The sequence below is a fragment of the Erinaceus europaeus genome, chromosome 15, assembly GCF_950295315.1.
Source record: "Erinaceus europaeus chromosome 15, mEriEur2.1, whole genome shotgun sequence".
Classification (NCBI taxonomy): domain Eukaryota; kingdom Metazoa; phylum Chordata; class Mammalia; order Eulipotyphla; family Erinaceidae; genus Erinaceus; species Erinaceus europaeus.
Genome location: NC_080176.1, coordinates 61954496 through 61976184, shown reverse-complemented (window position 1 = coordinate 61976184; position 21689 = coordinate 61954496). Strand labels below are relative to the sequence as shown.

General features: G+C 40.2%; 1 protein-coding gene across 1 annotated transcript; it reads left to right on the top strand.

Annotated features, from left to right (window-relative positions):
- The first annotated feature begins 12854 nt into the window (after positions 1–12854).
- Positions 12855–18354, top strand: IER3IP1 (immediate early response 3 interacting protein 1). The gene is made up of 3 exons (XM_007515934.3): positions 12855–13035; positions 17278–17379; positions 18169–18354. Exons 1-3 carry the CDS (start codon positions 12945–12947, stop codon positions 18222–18224), a joined length of 249 nt encoding a protein of 82 aa, XP_007515996.1. The 5' UTR covers positions 12855–12944; the 3' UTR covers positions 18225–18354.
- Positions 18355–21689: the final 3335 nt, after the last annotated feature.

The following is a 21689-nucleotide window of genomic DNA, read 5'->3' as shown; positions in this document are numbered from 1 at the left end:
TGACAACCACCATAATTTTCACAGTCTTGAAAACAGTAAGTCTTAGAAACAGGTTTTTTTTTTTTTTTTTTTGCAAATTTATGTTATCAGTTCCATGTATGAATGAAACCATCCGGTAGTTGTCTTTCATCTACTTATTTCACTAAGCATAATCAGCCCCAGTTCCATTCATTCGGTTCCAAAGGATGCAATATTATCTTTTTTGATTGCAGGATAGTATTCCATGGAGTATATACCCCATGACTTCTTTTTAAAATATTTTTTTAGTTAATTAGTTAATTAATTATTTACTTATATTTTACTAGAGCACTGCTCAACTCGTGTTTACGGTGGTATGAAGGATTGAACCTGAGACTTTAGAGCCTCAGGCATGAAAGTATCTTTGCATAACCATTATGCTATCTACCTACCCCCTCATGACTTCTTTAGCCAATCATCTGTTGAACATTTAGACTGATTCCACTCTGGCTATTGTGAATAATGAATCTGTGAACATAGGGGTGCATATGTTCCTTCAAATTAATTTTTGAGTGTCCAGTGCATAAATGTCCAAGATTAAGGGAGACTTGCCATAGCACAGCACAAGGACCCACTCAAGGATCCCGGTTGGAGCCCCTGGCTCCCCACCTACAGAGGGGGTCACCTCACAAACAGTGAAGCAGGTCTGTAGGTGTCTTTTTCTCCTCTGCCCTGTCTTCCCCTCCTCTCTCTATTTCTCCCTTTTCTATCCAACAATGTTACCAAAAACAAGAACAATAATAATAACAACAATGATCAACAACAAGGGCAAAAAAAGGAAAAAAATAGCCTCCAGGAGCAGTGGATTGGTAGTGCAGGCACCGAACCCCAGTGGTAACCCTGGAGGAAAAAAGAAGTCCAAGATTAGTATTGCAGAATCATAAGGTAATTCCATTTTTGTTTGTTTAAGGGCTCTCTTTCAAGGTACCATCTTCCACAGTCTTCCAGTACCATCTTCCACAGTCTTCCAACCAACAATGTAACAGATTTCCTTTTTCTCTACAACCTCACCAATACCTTTCATTTCCTGTTTTGTTGCTGTAGGTCATTCTGATAGGTATGAAAGTTAATCTGCATTTCTCTAGTGACCAGTAAAATGGAACATTTCTTTATGTGTATGTGGACTGTTTGCTAGAGAAGGAGAATGAACAAGAGCATCACTTTGGCATATATAATATGAGGGATCAAATTTAGGGCCTCATGCCTGAGAGTCTAAAGCTTTATCTACTGTGCCACCTCCCAGGCTGTGAACATGTTCACCATCCCAGCTGATTTGGATACAGTGCATGACATTTAAGTCAGATAGGATACTGGTGATGCTGTCATCAAAATCCAGGATGTTGGAAGTTCTATAAGGCAAATGACTCAGTTTTATCAAGAAATAAATTGTTTCCTTACTTGAGTGACTTGGCTGCTCAGAGGAAAATAAATGTCAGGATGACAAAAATGAAATCACAGAGACCTGCCAGGAACCCATGATCATTGTAGCATCTATACAAAGGCTGACGATGGGATTAGGATCATAGTAATAGACAAGATGAAAAGTGATTGCGTTTATATACATGTAGTAGTAAAAAGAAAAAAACTGCTGATGGAATACATATCAGATAGGAGAGAAATAGAGAGCCAAGGACAATATTGGCATTTTCTGATGAATCACTAGGAAGGATAAAGTTTCCTTAAATAAAATGAATGACTTCATTTTATTTAAGGAAATGCAGAATGACTTCCCTTTTCAGAGGGAAACCAGGAATTCAGTCTGGGGCAAGGTAAATCTGAGATGTATATTATATACCCAAGATGATATTGAAAACACCATCCATGAATTCATAAGGGGGTTCTGTGTAGGAGGCAATATTTGGGAGTCTTGTGTATACTTACTTCCAAGCCATTAGAATCACCAAGGAAATGCCTGAATACACAGTGGGGAAACAGATTTATTGTTTCAAAAATGCTGTGGAACAAAATATCACAAAATTTAAATAATCATAATAAATTAAGACAGAGATCATCTATTCTCACAGATCTGTAGTTGAAAGAGGGTTTGCTGATTTAAGCTCCACTTGACTGTAGTGATTTGGTTCTGCCCCAAATTTTATCTCCCAGCAGCCTTCCCTAGAATCAATGCACTAGCTCAGGTACACTACCTTTTTTTTTTTTTTAGTTTCACATCATTCTTAAAGTTTTATTGTTGAAATATATTTATATCCATAATTTTAATACATATTTAATGTGATACCCAGTGAATACAGTGTGATTATCCTATTTTTCTATTTTGAATATTTAAGTGACCTTAATTTTTTAAACTTGACTATGATATAGACAGAAATAGGGTGAAAGAAGGGGAGAGAAAGAGCACTGCTTCATTATTGAAGCTTCCTCCCTGCAGGTGCAGTTGTAGGGACATAGAAAGAAAATAGGTCTATATAAATCCCTTTGATATCTGTGTTTAGAATTGTCACAGTAGTCTTTGTCTTTTATTCTGTTGATCATAACAAGCCCATATAGTGAAACCCAAAACTAAAGATCACAAAATTATAAGGCTCAACACAGGGAGGAATAAATAAAAATAGAGATAGATAGATGATAGATAGATAGCTAGATAGATAGATAGATAACACCAGAACATCATTCTGGCACATACAAGGCCAAGGATTGAACTTCGGAACTCCTGCCTCAGTGTCCAATGCTTTATTTCACTGTGCCCCTCCTGGGCCTCAGGATAAAAGTTTGAACTTATTGCTTATTAAAAATTTTGCTTTATATCTTGCTGAATTTCAGCTACCCAGTTCCAAATGCTACTATGATTCCATCTTGACTTCCCTGGGAAGGTGACCTCACAAGTATGTCCCGAAGTTTTACCTCTCTAGAACCCTACCCTACCCAACTAGGGGTAGATACAAACAGGCTGGAGGTATGGATCTACCTACCAATGACCATATCCATCATAGAAGCAATTACAGAGACTAGAGCTCCTGCCTTCTGCACCCCATAAAGAATTTTGGTCCATACTCTCAGAGGGGGGATTTAAGGGAAGATTACTAGGGAGCTCTGAATCCCAATTCCATCAGGACCTTGAAAGAGAAGAGGAAAAAAAAAAAAAAAAGGAAGGACACTCTGAAGTTATAATAGTAGTAGATATGACTTAGAAAGGAAGAAAGGGTGGGGCCAGGCAGTGGTTGCACTTGGTTATGTGTACATATTACAGTGCCTAAGGATGCAGGTAACTCCTGGTACCCACCTGAGTGGTGAAGCAGTGCTATAGGTGTCTCTCTGCCTCTCTTCTTTTTCTTTTCCTCACATCCTTTCAATGTTCTCTGTCTCTACCCAATAAATAAATAAATAAATAAATAAATAAATAAATAAATAAATATTTTTAAAAGAAAGAGAACGGGAGTTAGGCGGTAGCACAGCAGATTAAGCGCAGGTGGCACAAAGCACAAGGACTGGCGAAGGATCCTGGTTCGAGCCCTCGCTCCCCACCTGCAGGGGAGTCGCTTCACAGATGGTGAAGCAGGTCTGCAGGTGTCTGTCTTTCTCTCCCCCTCTCTGTCTTCCCCACCTCTCTCCATTTCTCTCTGTCCTATCTAACAACAACAACATCAATAACAACAACAATAATAACTACAACAACAACAAAAAAATATGGGCAACAAAAGGAAAAACAAATAAATAAATATAAAAAAATTAAAAAGGAAAGAGAAGGCAAGACCTTAGAAAAAATGGGCAAATATCCATATAAAGTAGTCAAGGCATCTTGGTAGAACGACTGCAGTTTCCAATAAAGGGAATGAGGATACAGAATTCTGGTGGTGGGAAAGGTGTGAAATTATACCCCTGTTGTCTTACAATTTTTAAATCAATATTAAATCTCTAATAAAAACATTAACCTCTTAATAAAATTTGGGCAAGAAAAAGAAATGAAACAACAAAAACAAACAACGAAAAAAAGCACTGCTGTCTAGGAAATAGCTCCACTGATAGAGTACAGGGCTTGCATGCCTCAAACTCCCAGACTAGACCCCCTATTTTAAAGGCACTGTCTGGGGAGATGGTGTCAGAGTTGGAAATAAGACTAAAAAGCTGGATTAGGGAAGAGAGTAGCTCCCAAATATGGGGAAAGTATATAAATGCCACAAACTGTAAAACCCAGTCGAGATCTGGGGCCCATGTCCATTCATATTCAGCACAGGAGCGTGTGTAACCTCTGCATCCCTGTAGGTCTGAGCTCACATTCCACAGTCATAGCAAGGAACATTCTAGGCTGCACTCATTTCAGGACCAGTCTTCCTCAAGTGGCAGAGTATGTTGACCCAGCCTCCCTTTGGAGAGTGGGGCAGTCCCTACCATTGTTGTTCCATGTGGAGGTTAAGGTCCTGTACAGACCCAGAAGCAGGTCCATGATGCTGTTCCTGATAGAGATGACCAGTGATGATGAAGAGAGGAATCTGTTACACCATCTCCCCCAGACAATACCTTCAGCCCACCTGCATCTTCACTGTCAGGCTCAGGCAAAAATTGGTAGTCGTGGGCCCCTTGGAATGCACCTAAAATAGACTTCCTAGCTTTTTACAAAAAATCAAAAATTTTTTACAAAAAATTGTTTACCCCAAATCTCATCTGCTATGTTCTTACCTTCAGGTTCCTGATTATTAAACAATTTTTTCTGCTTTATATCTTAATGCTTTTCAGCCGCCAAGTTGCGGATGCTACCATGACAGCAACCTAATCTCCCTGATGACCTCACCAATATGTCCTGGAACCCCACCTCTCCAGAGGCCTGTCCCACTAGGGAAAGACGGAGACAGGCTGAGAGTATGGATCAATCTGCCAATGTCCATGTCAAGTGGAGAATCAATTATAGAAGCCAGACCTTCCACCTTCTGCACCTCATAGTGATCCTAGGTCCATACTCCCAGAAAGATAAAGAATAGGAAAGCTTCCAGTGGAGGTGATGGGATGTGGAACTCTGGTGGTGGGAACTGTATGGAATTCGTCCCCTCTTAAGCAGTGGACTTGCCAATCATAATTAAGTCAATAAAAAATAAAATAAAAAAAGATCCCCCAGTTTCATGCCTATGTACTAGAGTATTGCAGGTACTGAGCTCTCTCAACTCTTTTCCTCATCAGATAAACAAAATATCTCTTAAAATATAGAAATAAGAAATAAAAATAAAATTGAGTTATGTCTGTTGCCTCTTCTTTGGTGAAGGTTCTCTTCATATTCTCTCCCCATTTTTGGATTGAATCATTTTGTTTCCTCTCTTACTGTGTTTGGTTAGCTCTTTATATATTATGGTTGTTAGCCTCTTAAAATTTTTTTTTCATTATCTTTATTTTGTTTGATAGAAACAGCCAGAAATCTAGAGGGAAGGGGGTGATAGAGAGGGAGAGAGGCAGAGAGACACCTGCAACACTACTTCACCACTTGTAAAGCTTTCCCCCTTCCAGTGGGGACCCGAGACTTGAGCCCAGATCCTTGAGCACTGTAATGCCTATGCTCAACCCGGTGCACCACCACCTGGCCTCAGTTGTTAGCCCTTTGTCTGATGTAAGGTATGTAAGTTCTTCTTCTATTCAGTAATCTCTCTTTGTCTTGGTGGTATTTCCTTTTGCTGTGCAGAAGCTTTTCAGTTTTGATATAGTCTTAGTTTACCTTGGATTTGAACCATCAAAGATGTTTTTAAAGCTTACATTGAAAAGAGTTCTGCCAATATTTTCCTCTAAAAATTTGATGGCTTTTGGTCTAGAATCCAAATATTTTATTTGTTTGGAGTTACTTTTGTATGTGTAATGTAGTAGTCCAGTTTAATTCTTCTGCATGTCTTAACTTGATTTTCCCAACACCACTTGAGTAGACTCTTTTTCCTTTTTTGTTTCCAGGGAGCTTGGTGATGGCACTATGATTCCACCACTCCTGGAAGCCTTTTTTTTTTTTTTGTTTTGCCTTCCCCCCCACTTTATTTGATAAAACAGAGATAAAATGAGAGGGGTGGGAGAGATAGAGACAGAGCGAGAAAGAGAGATGCCTGCGGACCTTGCTTCACCACTTGTAAAGCTTCCCCTCTGCAGCTGGGGAGTGGGGGACTCAAACCTGAATCCTTGCATGTATCTTTGCACATAGTATTATGTTAGCTTAACTGGGTGTGCCACCTGGTCTCCAATAGACTCTTCTTTCTCCATTTAATGTTTTGGAACCACTTGTCAAAAATTAGATGTTCATAGTTGTGGCAACTTGGTTCTGGGCTCTCAATTCTACTCTATTGATCTGTGTGTCTATTTTTATTCCAGTACCAGGCAGTTTTGATTATTGATACAACAGCCCTATAAATATGTATGAAAGTGTGATGCCTCTATTCTTATACTTCTTTTCCTCAAGATTTGCTTAAAAAAAAAAAAAAAAAAGCTCAAAGTCACTGGTTGTCAGAGAAATGCCAGTACAGACAGCAATGAGATACCTCTTTACTCCTATGAGAATGTCATACAGTAGAAAGGACAATAAAAACAATCATTGGTGTGAATTTGGCAAGAATTGGAACCCCTCTACACTGCTGTTGGGAAAGCAAATGGGTCCAACTCCTGTGGAGAGCAGTTTGGAAATTTTTCAGAATGCTAGAGATGGACCTCCTCTATGATCTAGCAATTCATTTCTGGGGATATAGCCAAAGGAAACAATGCAACCAACTGAAGAAACCTATGTACATCTATGCTCATAGCAACACAATTTATAATAGCCCAAACTTGGAAGCAATCCAGATGTCCAACAACAGGTAGGTGGTTACACTCAGCTGTTAAAAATGATGAAGTTCCTAATGAAATAGTATCTAGTTGGGGAGTCCTGAGATTCCCAAACAGTCATGATGGGCCTAGACCTCGAATAAATCCTTCTCTCCATTGTTACCGGTCATCTCTATCAAGAACAACACAAAAAACCCTTTTGTGGGTCCTCATAGGACTTTCCCCTCAACGTGGATCAACAACAGCAGAGAATGTTCCATCCTCCGAAGAGAGGCTGGACAACATACTCTATGCTACACCTGAGGAAGATGGGTCCTGAAATTGGTACAGCTTGGAATGTTCCTACTCATGACCATAGAATGTGAGCTCAGTTCTACAGGGATGCATGGGGTCACATAGGCTCCTAAGCTGAATATGGGCCCCAGATCACATCAAATCGATGGAGTTTACAGTCAACAATACTTATACACCTTTCCCATATTTGGGAGCTACTCTCTTCCCAGATCCAGCTTTCTGGTCCTTTTTCCAGCCATGACATCATCTCCCCAGACAGTAATTAGGATCCACCTGCATATAAGATGTCAAGCTCAGAAAAAACGAAAAAAAAAACTAGTATAGTCATGGGCCCTTTGGAATATAACTGATATATGCCTACTAACTATCCACAAAATGGAGACCACCACCCCCAACTCTTCACCTGAACTATTCCAGGCTTTAGTTTCATGATTAGTCAACTATTTTTTTTTTGGCTTTGTATGTTAACTCTTTTTTCAGCCACCAGGTTCCAGATGCTAACATGATGCCAGCTGGACTTCCCTGGACAGACAATCCCACCAATGTGTCCTGAGCTCTGCTTCCCCAGAACCCTACCCCACTAATGAAAGAGAGAGACAGACTGGGAGTATGGATCCACCTGCCAACACCCATGTTCAGCTGGGAAGCAATTACAGAAGCCAGACCTTCCACCTTCTGCACCCCATAATGACCCTGGGTCCACAGTCCCAGAGGGATAAAGAATAGGGAAGCTTTCAGGGGAGGGGATAGGATACACAGAGTTCTGGTAGCAAGAATTGCGTGGAGTTGTACCCCTCTTAACCTATGGTTTTTGTCAGTGTTTCCTTTTTATAAATAAAAATGTTTTCAAAATGATGAAGTCATCTTTGCCTTCTTTAATAGAGCTTCAAGGGATTGTGTTAAATGAAATAAACCAAAAAAAGAAAAAAAGAAAAAAGTTGAAGACCAGATGATGTCACTCATAGGCAGAACTTAAGAAACAAGAAGAGAATGGGAGAACACCAAGTAAAAAATGGACTGGGTGTGGTGTATTGAACCAAAGCACATGACTCCCCAGTGTGGAGGCTGGGGTGGAGGATGGGTGGGATCCTGTTATATGATGTTGGAAAAGGATCCAAGTTGGGGGTGAGAGTGTTTTTCAGACATCTATAATTAGGAAATGAGAAATTGTACCCAGATGTCAACAACTATACTATAAACCATTAAACTCTGAAAAAAAATAAAAGAAAAACAATGTTTTTAACTTGAGCTTAGTAATGCACTCACTCCTAAATCCTAGACTGAGTCTAAACTGAGGCTTTTTAACTTTAAAAGTTAAGTATGAATTCTACATCTATCTTACTCTTCATTTCTAGGTGTGTGTTTGGAGGCCCTCAAACATAAAGATTACCCCAAACAGAATATTTAAAAATATTTTTATGGGAGTTGGGCGGTAACACATGGGTTAAGTACAGGTGGCACAGAATGCAAGGACCGGCGTAAGGATCCCAGTTCAAGTCCCCAGCTCCCTACCTACAGGTCACTTCACAACCAGTGAAGCAGGTCTGCAGGTGTCTATCTTTCTCTCCCCCCTCTGTCTTCTCCTCCTCTCTCCATTTCTCTCTGTCCTATCCAAAAACAACAACATCAAGAAAAACAACAATAATAACTACAACAATAAAAACAAGGGCAACGAAAGGGAATAAATATTTTTTTTAAGTTTTACTTATTGTTAATTTATTTTTTATAGAGACTGAGAGAAATTGAGAGAGGAGAGGAGAAGGTAGAGAGGGGGAGAGAGAGAGACATTTGCAACACTACTTCACCACTTGTAAAGCTTCCCACCTGCAGAGGGACTAGGGTCTTGAACCTAGGTCCTTGTACATTGTAACATGTGTGTTCTACCAGGTGTGCCACCACCTGTCCACCCCCAACACAATCTTACCCATTACTCTCTCTTGCCTAAAGGAGCTTTACTGAAGGCATTGATTTCTTGATTCCTGTGAGAGGAAAGAAAATATTGCCTCCATTTTAGTAGTGGCAAAGGAAGTCTGTGGCAAGATTGTCCAAAATACTCAAATGTGCCATCTGTCAGCCTGAAGAGAGAAAAAAACCTGAAGAAGCAAATGATGACACACCTGTGTCTGAAATTGAAAAAGCACAGTTCTCTCTACAGTAATATCTGCTAGACGATCCAACATGAACACAGGAAAATGTCTTATACAGACATCATCTCAGTACCAAGCAGCAATTCTAATTTTAAATAGACCACAATCAGTAAGTTTTTCCATGCTGCTAAGATACAAAATACTTTTTAGATTTTTTTGAGCAGGAAAGACTCAGAGGAATAATGCTTTTTAAGGATATAATCTGTTGTTAGCAATTTAGACTACAAGTCTAGGATTTTGAAAAACAGTGAATCAGATAACCTGATGTCGGCACTTACACACTATCTTACATATTTAAGCTACTTTTGATGGATCTAGAGGTTTTGGAGGCTGAAGGAGTCTTACAGATCACCATCAGCTAGTTTAATAGATGAAGTAACAGAGGCCCAGAGACATTAACCTGATGCTTTTGAAAGTAAAAGTAGTGGATCTTGTGAATTATACTGGGCACCACAGAGGGGTAACTGTGGGGAACCTTATTCTCACCTCCATTCCATGCACCTGGGTATTTACCAGTTGTCCTCCTGTACTACATCTCAATAAACATGTAATTTAGTAAAAATTAATTCCTTCTTCCACCACACTAGGTTGCCCATGCACATCATCCCTCTGCCCTGCCCATCCTAGTGTGAAATCCTGCAGTGGTCAAAACAACTTTCCTTCTCTGTAGTAGTGTCTAGAGGGTCTTATGTCTTTTTGCCCACTCCCATCATACACAGTTTTTACTCACTGAAGTGCAATAGCACCACTGAGTAGTCTCCCTTGGCCGATTCTTTTCATTCTCTGATATGGAGACAGAGAGAGAAAGAAAGGGAGGTGGAGAAAGAAAATATAAGAAAAAGAAGAGAGATTGAGGAAAGACACCACAGCAATGCTCCCCAGTACAGTTGATAGCTCTCACTGTGGTGTCAAGATTTGAATACAGGACATTGAGCCTGGTAAGACATGAGCTGTACTGGGTGGGCCATTTCTAGGCTTTCGGTGTTGAGGATCTTGACAAACTGGAGGATGTGTTGGTATAATGTTCTCACTTCCACTTTATCTTTCTGTGTCTTTCCCTTTCAGCCTCCTTTTGGAGAGAGTGTTTATGTATGCTGTTTCCGAGAAAAAAACAAAATACACTCTTTCCAGGAGTTGGGCGGGAGCACAGCAGGTTAAGTGCACGTGGCGCAAAGAGCAAGGACCAGAGGAAGGATCCTGGTTCAAGCCCCACCCCCCACCTGCAGAGGAGTCACTTCACAGGTGGTGAAGCAGATCTGCAGGTGTCTATCTTTCTCTCCCCCTCTCTGTCTTCCCCTCCTCTCTCCATTTCTCTCTGTCCTATCCAACAACGACGACAATGCACAAGGACCCGGGTTCAAGCTCCCATCTCCACCATCAACAATGACATCAACAACAATAATAACTATAACAATAAAACAGCAAGGGCAACAAAAGGGAATAAATAAATAAAAAAATACACTCTTTCTTCCCTATAGCCCCTAACCAGGTGGCCTATTTAAATTTAATTAGGAGAGGTGAGCTTTTTACCTTTTTTTTTTTCTTCTTTTCTGACTAGTGTCTCTTCCAGCAGCAGCAACACATGGGCTTTCAAATTCCTTCCTAGGACCAAATGCACTGTTTTCCCTTTTTCTATTTTAAGGTACATGGAAAAGTTCAGGAAGTAATATATACTTTTTTTTTTTATCTTTTCTTTTTTATTTTATTTATAAAAAGGAAACATTGACAAAACCATAGGCTAAGAGGGGTAAGGGAGTAATATTTTGCCTATGAGTGCTAAAACTATACCCAATAAAAATTTTTAAAAAAGCAGGACTCAGCCTCTTATGGTTACTGTCAAAAATAAACAAAATAGAGTAATAAGAACAGCTTTTAATCAGAAACACACTACTGCATTTTGTTTGTGTGAAGTATGAACTAAATATTAATTTGTATAGAAATGACTGGCATTTTTAAATTATTAAGAAAGGAGAGGCATCAGGATAGTCAGAAAAGTGAAAAATTACAAAAGGAGTTCTCAGTATAAAAGTTGATTAGGCCTCAGCCGGGTTGTTCCTTAGCTGGCAATTTTCAGAGTTAAGGCTCTACCCTCCCATGGTGTCTGGAAGATAAGAGAATTAGCCTACCTATTGGAATGGTGTTCAGGTCTTAGAGAAAGGTATTCCAGAATCTAAAAAGATTCTTTAACATCTCAAAAGGATAATGGAAGGATTCACAATTACAAGCCTTTTTCTTCCTTCCTTCCTTCCCTCCTTCCTTCCTTCCCTCCTTCCTTCCTTCCTTCGTCCTGTCCTTTCCTTCCTTCTTTCTTTCCTTCCTTCCTTTCCTTCCTCCCTCCCTTTCTTTCTTTCTTTCTTTCTATTTCCTTTTTTAAGCGTATGTTCTAAGAAAGGTGGAAAGTGAGTACTATTTCCAAATGCTGACTAGAACATTAATAATTTCTTTTGGTGGTCAAGAGTTTTCTTAGGTAGGTACTTTAGGAAGGGTTAGCAATTTGGACTTGAGCTAACAGAAACAACACAATTGTTTAAATATTTTAATGTGGGACTAGGGAATGACGTGAATTCTTTGTGTTGACTCTAGTTTAGGTGAGCGTAGTTTAATCTCAATTTGAAAAAGGGCTCAAAAGAGCCTGGCTAGAGTTAGCTAAAGCAGAAAATGTTTCTCATTGAGTATCTTTAAAACATGCTACTCAGTTGGGTCGTTAGCTTCTTCATTAGTAAAATAGTAAAATTAACATCAGTTTCCATTGTACAAAGGAAATTTCATTTTTTATTTTAACCAAAGCACTGCTCAGCTCCGGCTTTACAATAGTAAGGGGTGACTGAACCTGGGACTTTGAAGTCTCAGGCATGAGAATGTCTTTTTGCAAAACCATTATCTCCCCTGACCTCCAGTGGAAATATAATGCAAGCATCAGGTGGCATTATTAAGACCCTCATATTTGTGGCTTATTTCTCTAGTATATTTTTAAAATGTAATTTTGACATGTAATTCTTATTTTTAAACTCTTAGGAGTTCTGTCTACGGTCTTGTGGTCTTGCTTTTCTCCCAGGTCCTTGAAACTTGGTGTGAATTTTACACTTAGAGCACCTTCAATTTGAACCACTTGTATTTCAAGAACTCAATAGCCAAAGACTAGAGAAACAGTTCTGTTGGGTGGTATGCTACTTTGCCATGTGCGCCACTCAGGTTCCAGCCTAGCCCCCACTGCACTAAAGGAAACTTTGGTGCTGTGGTCTCTTTCTTTCACTCTCCACCTCAATCTAAAAAATAATTAGAAAAAATAAATAAATAAAAGGGACTCGAAAAAATATAAATATAGTTATAAACATAATTGTCAACCTATATCTGTGACCTAGGGAGATCCACTGCAGTTTTCCAATGGAGGAAATGGGGGCACGGAACTCTGGTGGTGGGAAAGGTGTGGAATTATACCCCTGTTGTCTTATAATTTTTAAATCAATATTAAATCACTGATAAAAATTTAAATTAAATAAAAAAAAAGAAAGGGACTCGAACTCAATAGGCACAGCGGGGTTATTGCATCGGACCACAGAGGTAGGTCTTGCTGGCTGAGCAGACAGGCCTCGCGGAAGGCTGGGTGGGCGGGGCTTAGACCAACGGGGCGGGGCTTCTCAGCGAGCCGATTGTGGGCCTCCTCGGCCACCGTAGGCGGGCGCCCGCGCCACGTCCCGGCCGGCGGCGGCAGCGGCTTCAGTTGGCCCTTAGCCTCCCAGGGTCACCATGGCTTTCACCCTGTACTCGCTGCTGCAGGCGGCCCTGCTGTGCGTGAACGCCATCGCCGTGCTGCACGAAGAGCGCTTTCTTAAGAACAGTGAGTGGGGCCGCCGGGCGGGCCGGGCGAGGCGGCGGCGGAAGCTGGGCGCGCGGGCCGAGCCGGACGCGTGAGGGGACCGCGGGGCCCCCCAGACGCGCGCTGTGTGCGGGCCCCGGGCGGTGGGGGTCGCCGTGGGGCGAGGGCTTAGGTGAGCCGGGCCGGAGCTGAGAGGCCCGCGCGGTGTGGCCGCGTGTGAAGTAGGAACCTGCGGTCGGGGGGGGCTCAGCGACGGGCAGGGGCGTGGCCCCTTGGAGCGGAGATGCCCGGGCGAACGGGCCGGCCGAGGCCCCCGGGGTGTCCTTCCCGGCCTGGAGAAGAAGTGCCGGGGCGCTGCGGCCACCAGCCACCCCCGCTCCCAGGCGGAGTTTCAGAAGCGTGGCTGCGGGGGAGCCCACGAGGCGCCCGGAGTCGTGCGGGGACCCGGGAGCGCGCGGTGCAGACGCGGGTGGTCCCGCCGGGGCCTCCCTGCCCGCGCCCAGAGTTTGGCTGCTGCCCGCAGGCCTGATTCATCGCGGTGCACCCACCGGAAGAGCTATTGAGCCTCAGTTACGGGTTAGGCCCGAGCAGGAAAAGCTGGAGTTACAGTAGTTGCCCAGTCCTTTCTAATGGATGCTTATCATCATTAGCCTGGGGGGTCGGGGTCGGGGGTCGGGGGAGGTGAGAGACAAGGCTGCATTTACGGTGAGCGCACAGGAACTTTGATGGGAGTGCAGTGAGTTGTATATACATATACTCATGCATGTGGAGCTGGACTCCAAAAAAAAAAAACCTTATAATACTGAAAGCCAGTGTTAAGTAAATTAAAAATAAAGCTAAACAAGTATGAGAAATGTTCCGTAAGTGGAGTGCAGGATGGGCCTAATCCTGTGAAAGTGTCCTTGGAGGAAATGGGTCCACACCCCAATCTCACAGTGAGTGAACATTAACTAGGCGACAGTGAAGGAGGGGTAGAAGTTTGGAACGTGAGCTTGCTGAAAACGCTGAGGCAGGTGAAAGTAAGGTTTACACACAGGCAGTAGCATGACCAGATGTGTGTCATTTGCAAGCCTCTTCTGGCTGCAGTATGGAGGACCGATTGGAAGCATGAGTGAGTGGATGAAGGAAACAGCCTTTCTAAGTAGGGCTTGTGGAGTTGGCAGGTGTAACAGTTGAGTTGGCTTAACAATAATATAACTTAACACTAGTGACTAAATGCCAAGATCTGTGTCAGGTGCTTCAGATCTACTAACTTGTGTAATGCTCACAGCAACCCTGTGAGACGGGTACTATATTCGTTCCCACTTCTCAAAATGGGGCCCTGAACTGTAGAAGGAAGAGAGGCCCTGACTTTTCTAAATGCTCTGAAGCTAGAAAGTAACACAACAAGGATTCAAGTGTAGCCATCTGACTCAAGAATCCATCTCTTGTTAGTGACACTAACAAAGTAAAGTACATTTGTTCTCTTTCTCAAATACAGTAATCGATAGGCTGAGATTTGCTTAGGGTCAGCCAACCGTCAGAACTGTAGGTAGGACTTTCCTTTTAAAACAGTAGGAGTGGGAGAAGCGCAAGAACCGGCGTAAGGATCCCAGTTCGAGCCCCCGGATCCCCACCTGCAGGGGAGTCACTTCACAGGCGGTGAAGCAGGTTTGCAGGTGACTTATCCTTCTCTCCCCTTCTCTGTCTTCCCCTCTTCTCTCCATTTCTCTCTGTCCTACCCAACAACAGTGACATCAATAATAACTACAACAATAAAACAAGGGCAACAAAAGGGAAAGGGAATAAATAAATATTTAAAAAACTTTAAAAATAAAAATAAAACAGGAGTGAGGGTTGTTGACTGAACTTGAATGGGTCGCTGTTTTTTCTGTTGAGTTTTTGAAGTTTTGTCCTGAAATTTTTGGCAGCTACTACTCACTGGCCTTATATTTATTCTCTGCTAGGCCCTTTAGCTATGGAAGCAGCAAAAGAATCAGTAAATTAAATCTTTCTCCTTAAAAAAGCAAAGCTCTTTAAAAATTGGCCACGGTCCTTAAAAAGCAACAGTGACTCCCTAAGTAGTACTTTAAAGGAAAACTGTTTGTTGTAGTAGAATAATTCTGACACCAGATCTTTTATATTTGTCACTGTATTTATCTGTTGAATAACTAGACAAGTGATTTATTCTCTCAACCCCCAGAGTCAGTTTTTTCTTTCTTTTTTTTTTTTTTTTTAATTTTAGTGACATAAGAATAGAGTAGGCTAAAATTAACTGAGGGTTGGTGCTTTAACCGGAATACCACTCAGCTCTGGCATGTGGTGATGCCCAGAATGGGACCTGGGACTTAAGAGCCTCAGCTATGAAAATCCTTTGTCTAACAGTTACACAGTTTTTGGTTGACTTCTCTTGCTAACTTACTCCTTTACTGTCAAGTGTTAGGAGAAAGATTTAATTCAGTGATTCTTTTGCAGCTTCCTTAGCTAGAAGATTAAATTCAGCTCCTGTTTAACAGGATTTTATAATCTGGTAGGCTCTGGAAAGCAGCTAACCATGTAGTAACTATTTGGGGGATAAAGGCCCTGTTGCTAAAGTCAGACAGACCTGGATTCAGAAGCTGCCTAGATGTATGCAACACAAATAGGGATACTCAGAACAATGGTAGGATCTAAGGCTAGCATGGCACTTTGAGGAATTTGTAATTTCATTCAGCAGGCAATGGAAAGGAAAATATGGATAGGAAAATACGACTTTTAAGGAAACTACTCAAGGGGTTGACACAAGGAGATTGCAAAGGCACCCTTTGAAAGAGTTGGTAAAGGTCACAATAGTAAGCACTGGCTGATGGCTGCACTGTGAGAACGTAGCTACCTCTGTGGACAGGAAAGGCCATGAACACAGTGTAAACTAGACGTTGAAGGGTGAGTGGGAGTCAAAATATAGTTTGTTGTGAACTTGAACATCAGATTTGTGTTAAGCTATACCTGTGTTGCTCTGACAAAAGAGAGAGATAACAACACTGACCATTATTTAATTAATCTTTATTTCAATCAAATGAAAGTTGATAAAGGAAAATGAAATCTTGTTTCCTAATACTTGCTTCTCTCGTGCATAAAATAAAGATTTGTGGGTGGGGGAGATAGTATAATGGTTATGCAAACAGACTCTCATGCTTGAGGCTCCTAAATCCCAGGTTCAATGCCCCGCACCACCATAAGCCAGAGCTGAGCAGTGCTCTGGTCTCTCTGTGTGTCTCTGTCTGAATTTCTCTCAAAAATTGTTTTAAAAAAATTGTTCTTTGTCTTCAGGTTTAAGGGTTATCATGTCAGGAATTAATTAAGCCCTTCAGTCATAAGAGATAATAATATAAGTGGTCATATGAGATGTGATGAGTGAACCTGAACAAGAGAAGGGCAAATTTCAGAAATGAGGACACGCTATCTTTAGAAGAATTTATAAGGCAATTAAAAAAAAAATACAGGTAAAGATCTAATGATACATAACACCAGGAAAGTGATGTAGAAAACAAAAGACTTATTTTTGAGAATAAGTGGAAAGGTGAAGAGCTAAATTCCTCACCTCCAAATTGAGAAATGAACAAGAATGACTAAGAGAAAAACAGATGTAGCCCTTGGCCAAACCAAGTTGGGACAAAGCTGATGTTAACATTCCCCTCAGTAGTACAGATAGTGAATTTCAACTGTAGTGTTTTTAATTGAGCAAGCTCTGCTGTTCAAACTTTGGTTTTTGGTTCTGACCTGAATAATGTTTTATTAGTTTAAGGAGAAAAATCCCAATCACATTTAATCTTCACTGGGTTAAATGCCATATAATAATCTAGTATGTAAATTTTTTAAAAAAGTCAAAGTGGAAATGAACTTTGTGGACACTTTCAAGTGAAAAGTGTACTCTAAGTTGGTCTTGTGACTTTTTAAGTCATGACTTTATACATTGTCTTTTCTAAAAATGTTTTTATTCATTTATTATTGTATAGAGAGAGAAACTGGGAGAGGATGAGGAGATACAGTGGGAGAGAGAAGAGACACCTGCAGTCCTGCTTCACGTCACATGAAGCTTCCCCCCCTGCAGGTGGGGCCAGGGGCTTGAACCTGCATCCTTGCGCACTGTAATGTGAGCACTTAACCAGGTGCACCAATGTCTGGCACACATACATTGTCTTTAATGAAGACTTAAGCTAATCTTTTAAAAGGTGCCTAATGAAGGAGCAAGGCAAGTACATAATAAACTTCAACGTCTCTATAAATTGTCTTTATATTATACAGTTGGCTGGGGAACAGACCAGGGAATTGGAGGATTCGGAGAGGAGCCAGGAATTAAATCTCAGCTAATGAACCTTATTCGATCTGTAAGAACTGTGATGAGAGGTAAGATGAAAAACTTAAGTTTTATTCTTTTGGGTCAACTTAAGTAGGAAAATTTCTGCAAATGAATACTGTCACATTCCATTTTTGTGGTGGGTTTTGTTCTTTTTTTTTTTTTTTTTGCTTTACCCTAATGTGCTTAGAAAGTGTAGGTATCTCTTTTAGTTTGCACATTACCTGCCATTGCTGAACAATAATGCCTTTTGGACAACTTGCTTTTAAGTAATTTTAAGTCATTTAGAAACTTGAGACTTTCTAGGGAAGAAAAAGGTCTGTATCTGTCATTTATTCTCTACTGGAAAAATATTTTAGAGGAACTAGAACAAATGAATTTAAAACCGTTTAGGACTGTGTGTTTGTGTGTGTGTGTTAACTGATTTAATTATGACTAGTTAGAATAATAAATTCATTATTAAATTAGTGATGAAACCTCTTTGGTACTATTGAATCTAATTTCCACTGTTTTCCTAATATCAAGTGGCATTGACCGCCATGAGAGTCTCTTTCTGCCTGGGGTTGTGCTTGTGTTCCCATAGCTGCACCAGCACTATGCACAAGCGTTTTGTACTTGTCTGCTGTTCAGTATGACTGTAATCTACAGTGATACACATCCTCTTTAAAATAAGTTTTGGATTTTATGATCCAGTGCATGTTTGACTACTTCTCTGTTAGAATTATTTGCTATATATTTTGACGACTGTTAGATGTATCCTTTCTTTCTGGATGTTAGTTATTATTTAGCTTTTACAGATATTTTCCACTATAGTAACCAATTTTTTTTTTCTTTTACAGTGCCATTGATAATAGTAAACTCTATTGCAATTGTATTACTTTTATTATTTGGGTGAAGATGAGTGGGGGAAATGGATACTCAGAGGAAGAAATGCCAACAGAAGTTATGATTTTGGTCATTGTGGGATATACATATCATAGCTGGTCATTTTTACACTCAAAAGTAAAGCTGACAATAAAACCAGAGACCCTATTTATCTGATTCTTTTTAATTGTTGCACTTTAAAGTTTCATTACAAAGAAGATCAGATCATCAGAAGGAATGATTACCCAGGATTGGGATATATTTGGTTGCTGATTGTCAATAAAGTTCATGCTATGATGAAGATTGTTGAAAGGGTACATGACTGTCACTTCTGTGTTTTCGGAGATTTTTTTTTTCTCTCTCACTTCTCAGGGATGAGGTTTTTCTTTTTCTTTTCCCTTCAATGTTCTGAAGTTCTTTTTGGCCTAGTTGTGCAAAATTGATTATTCTCCTAAATAAACTTTAAAGGATTTTTAAAAATAACTATTATATGTAAAATGATGAACTGGTAACTTAGAATTCTGAACTTTTTGGTTAAATATTTTGTCTGTTATCTTGGCTGTGAAAAATTCAAATTTGTAGTAAATATGGGAGAAAATGCCGTTTGCTTTTGTGGAGAATTCTAATATTGTAAGTCAGGTAGTCTTATGATTGTTTTTATTTTAAGTTTCTTTCCTACATATGTTATTTTATTAGTGACCTAAGTGGTGAAATCTGCCCAGTTTCTACTTAAGTTCATTGATAGAAAAATCTGTGTGTAAAAGTCGGTGCCCTTTTTACAGTGATGATTTGTTTTATAATAAAAGGCAATATAAATACGAGTTTGCAAGAAAAATCCTAAAGAATCCTAATGAAACCATGCTACTTAAATTTTATTATAAAACATTTACCTCTTCTAAAAATTATTGCAATGTTATTCCTTGGAATAGCAAATTAATAGCTGGACAAGTTTTTTTCAGTTGTGTTTTTATATCTTAAACAGTTCCAATATGCTCTTTCCATTACTTTTTCCTGAAGAAATACTGGAACTATGTAAATGTTTTTCTAGATGTTATCAGTTATGATATCTTAAGAGGGGTGGGATGGCATCTTTATTTATAGAAGAACATTTGTAAATAAAGTTTAAGTTAAGCACTTGATTTTATACCTTAGTATATACCTGTTAGTGTTAAACAAGTTATTCTCATTGTGTATATAAACTTCCTATATACAGTCTTTGCAGTACAGTTACTAACTACAGATTTATGAAAGCAAACACAATCCTTTATTTTCTCAAGGAATAAATTTCTGACATACATCAAGAAGACTCATGAGCAACTTTTATTCCATGACTTATATTACTTCTTAAGCCTTGGATCAGGTATTGAATAACTGTTGGCCTGACTTAGAGGTGGATCATCCCTGGCCACAGACTTGCAGCAGAACTAAAGAAATATAATACTGGGAGTCAGGATGTAGCGCAGTGGGTTAAGCGCAGGTGGCGCAAAGCACAAGGACCGGCAGAAGGATCCCGGTTCGAGCCCTGGCTCCCCACCTGCAGGGGAGTCGCTTTACAAGTGGTAAAGCAGGTCTGCAGGTGTCTATCTTCCTCTTCCCCCTCTGTCTTTCCCCTCCTCTCTCCATTTCTCTCTGTCCTGTCCAACAACAACAACACCAATAACTACAACAATAAAACAACAAGGGCAACAAAAGGGAATAAATAAATATTAAAAAATATATATATATATAATACTGTTTATATGTAAGAAAATATAAGCATTCCTTTAGGAGGGCAGGCACACCTGGTTAAACACACACATTACAGTGCACAAGGACCCAGGTTCAAGCGTCTACTCCCCACTAGCAGGGAGAAAGTTTCACAAGTGGTGAAGTAGGGCTGCAAGTTTCTGTCTCTTTCCCTCTTTATCCCTCCCTCCCCTCTCAACATCTCTGCCTCTTATCTAATAAATAAATAACACTGAAAAATAAAAATTATGTGGTCCAGGAAGTGGCGCAGTGGATAAAGCATTCGATTCTCACACATGAGGTCCTGAGTTCAATCCCTGGCAGCACATGCACTAGAAAGATATGTGGTTCTTTCCCTCTCCTGTCTTTATCATTAATAAAATAAAATGAAAATAAAAGTACACCTTCGTGTTAATTTAGCATCAAGGATATTCAAATTCACTCCACTGGGGAGCAGTAGGAAAGGTTATGGAAATCTAGCAAAGTGATTTTAAGGAAACCACTAAGGAAAATGAACTACTGAACATAATGCACTATAAGAAATATCTGGGGTCTGGTGGTAGGACACCTTGTTAAGCATACGTGGCGCAAAGCTCAAGGACCAAGCTTAAGGATTTTGGTTCGAGCCCCTGGCTCCCCACCTGCAGGGGAATTGCTTCACAGGCGGTGAAGGAGGTCTGCAGGTGTCTTAACTTTCTCTCCCCCTCTCTTCCCCTCTCTGGATTTTTCTCTGTCCTATCCAACGACAATAATAATAATAACAATGATAAAAAGGGCAGTAAAGGGAAAAAATAGCCTCCAAAGCACTGGATTCTTAGTGCAGGCACTGAGCCCCAGTGATAATACAAGGCAAAAGAAATAAAAATAAAAAAAATATATATATATATATATCTTCAGCTCTGAATGCACATACAACAGTTCTAACTTTTAGCATTCCTGAAGGGAAGTTTGTAGGCATTCACAGGTTAGCCCTGGTGTTTCCAGAAGAGTTGTGATTCAGTAACCATTGTATTTGTTTTTCCCAGTGCCTTTGTTTTTTTATTCATTTTTTTTTTTAACAGAAAGTCAAGGCAGAGAGGCAGGAGAGAGTGAAAGACTATAGCACTGAAGCTTCCTTAAGTATATTAGGTTGTTGGAAAAGTCATGAGGCATTTTTGCATAGGAAGAAATGTCATGACATTTTGGACAACCCAATTAGTAGGGGCTGATATTCAATCGGTGTGCACACTGAGCTATTTCATCAACCCTTATTGTATTGTGTCTTAATATATAACAACTTGATTGTTAGCTTACCTTTCCAATCTTCCCCAGTCACTTTTAAGAATTAGCAATTTTACATGTTCCCATGCACAAGGATCCGGGTTTAATCCCACATCTTACACCTGCAGGGGAAAACTTTGTCAGTCGTGAAGTAAGTACTGCAAGTGTGTCTGTCTCCTTCCCTCTCAAATTCTCTCCATCCAGTCAAAAAATGGCCACCAGGAATGGTAGATTTATTGTGTAGGCACTGAGTCCCCATGATAGCCCTGGTGGCAATTTAAAAAATGAATTAGTAATTTCATAGTTTTGGACTATAAATATCCATGATGTTCGTGGTCATATTTTCTGACCCTGTATCTGTGTGTTTCTGCCTTGTTTTGACAGATCTTGTGTATAGATATTAACTAAATTCATGCAAGTACAATTTTTTAAAATATTTATTATTGGATAGAGACAGAAATTGAGAGAGGAGGGGGGAGGTAGAGAGGGAGGGAAACAGACACCTGCAGCC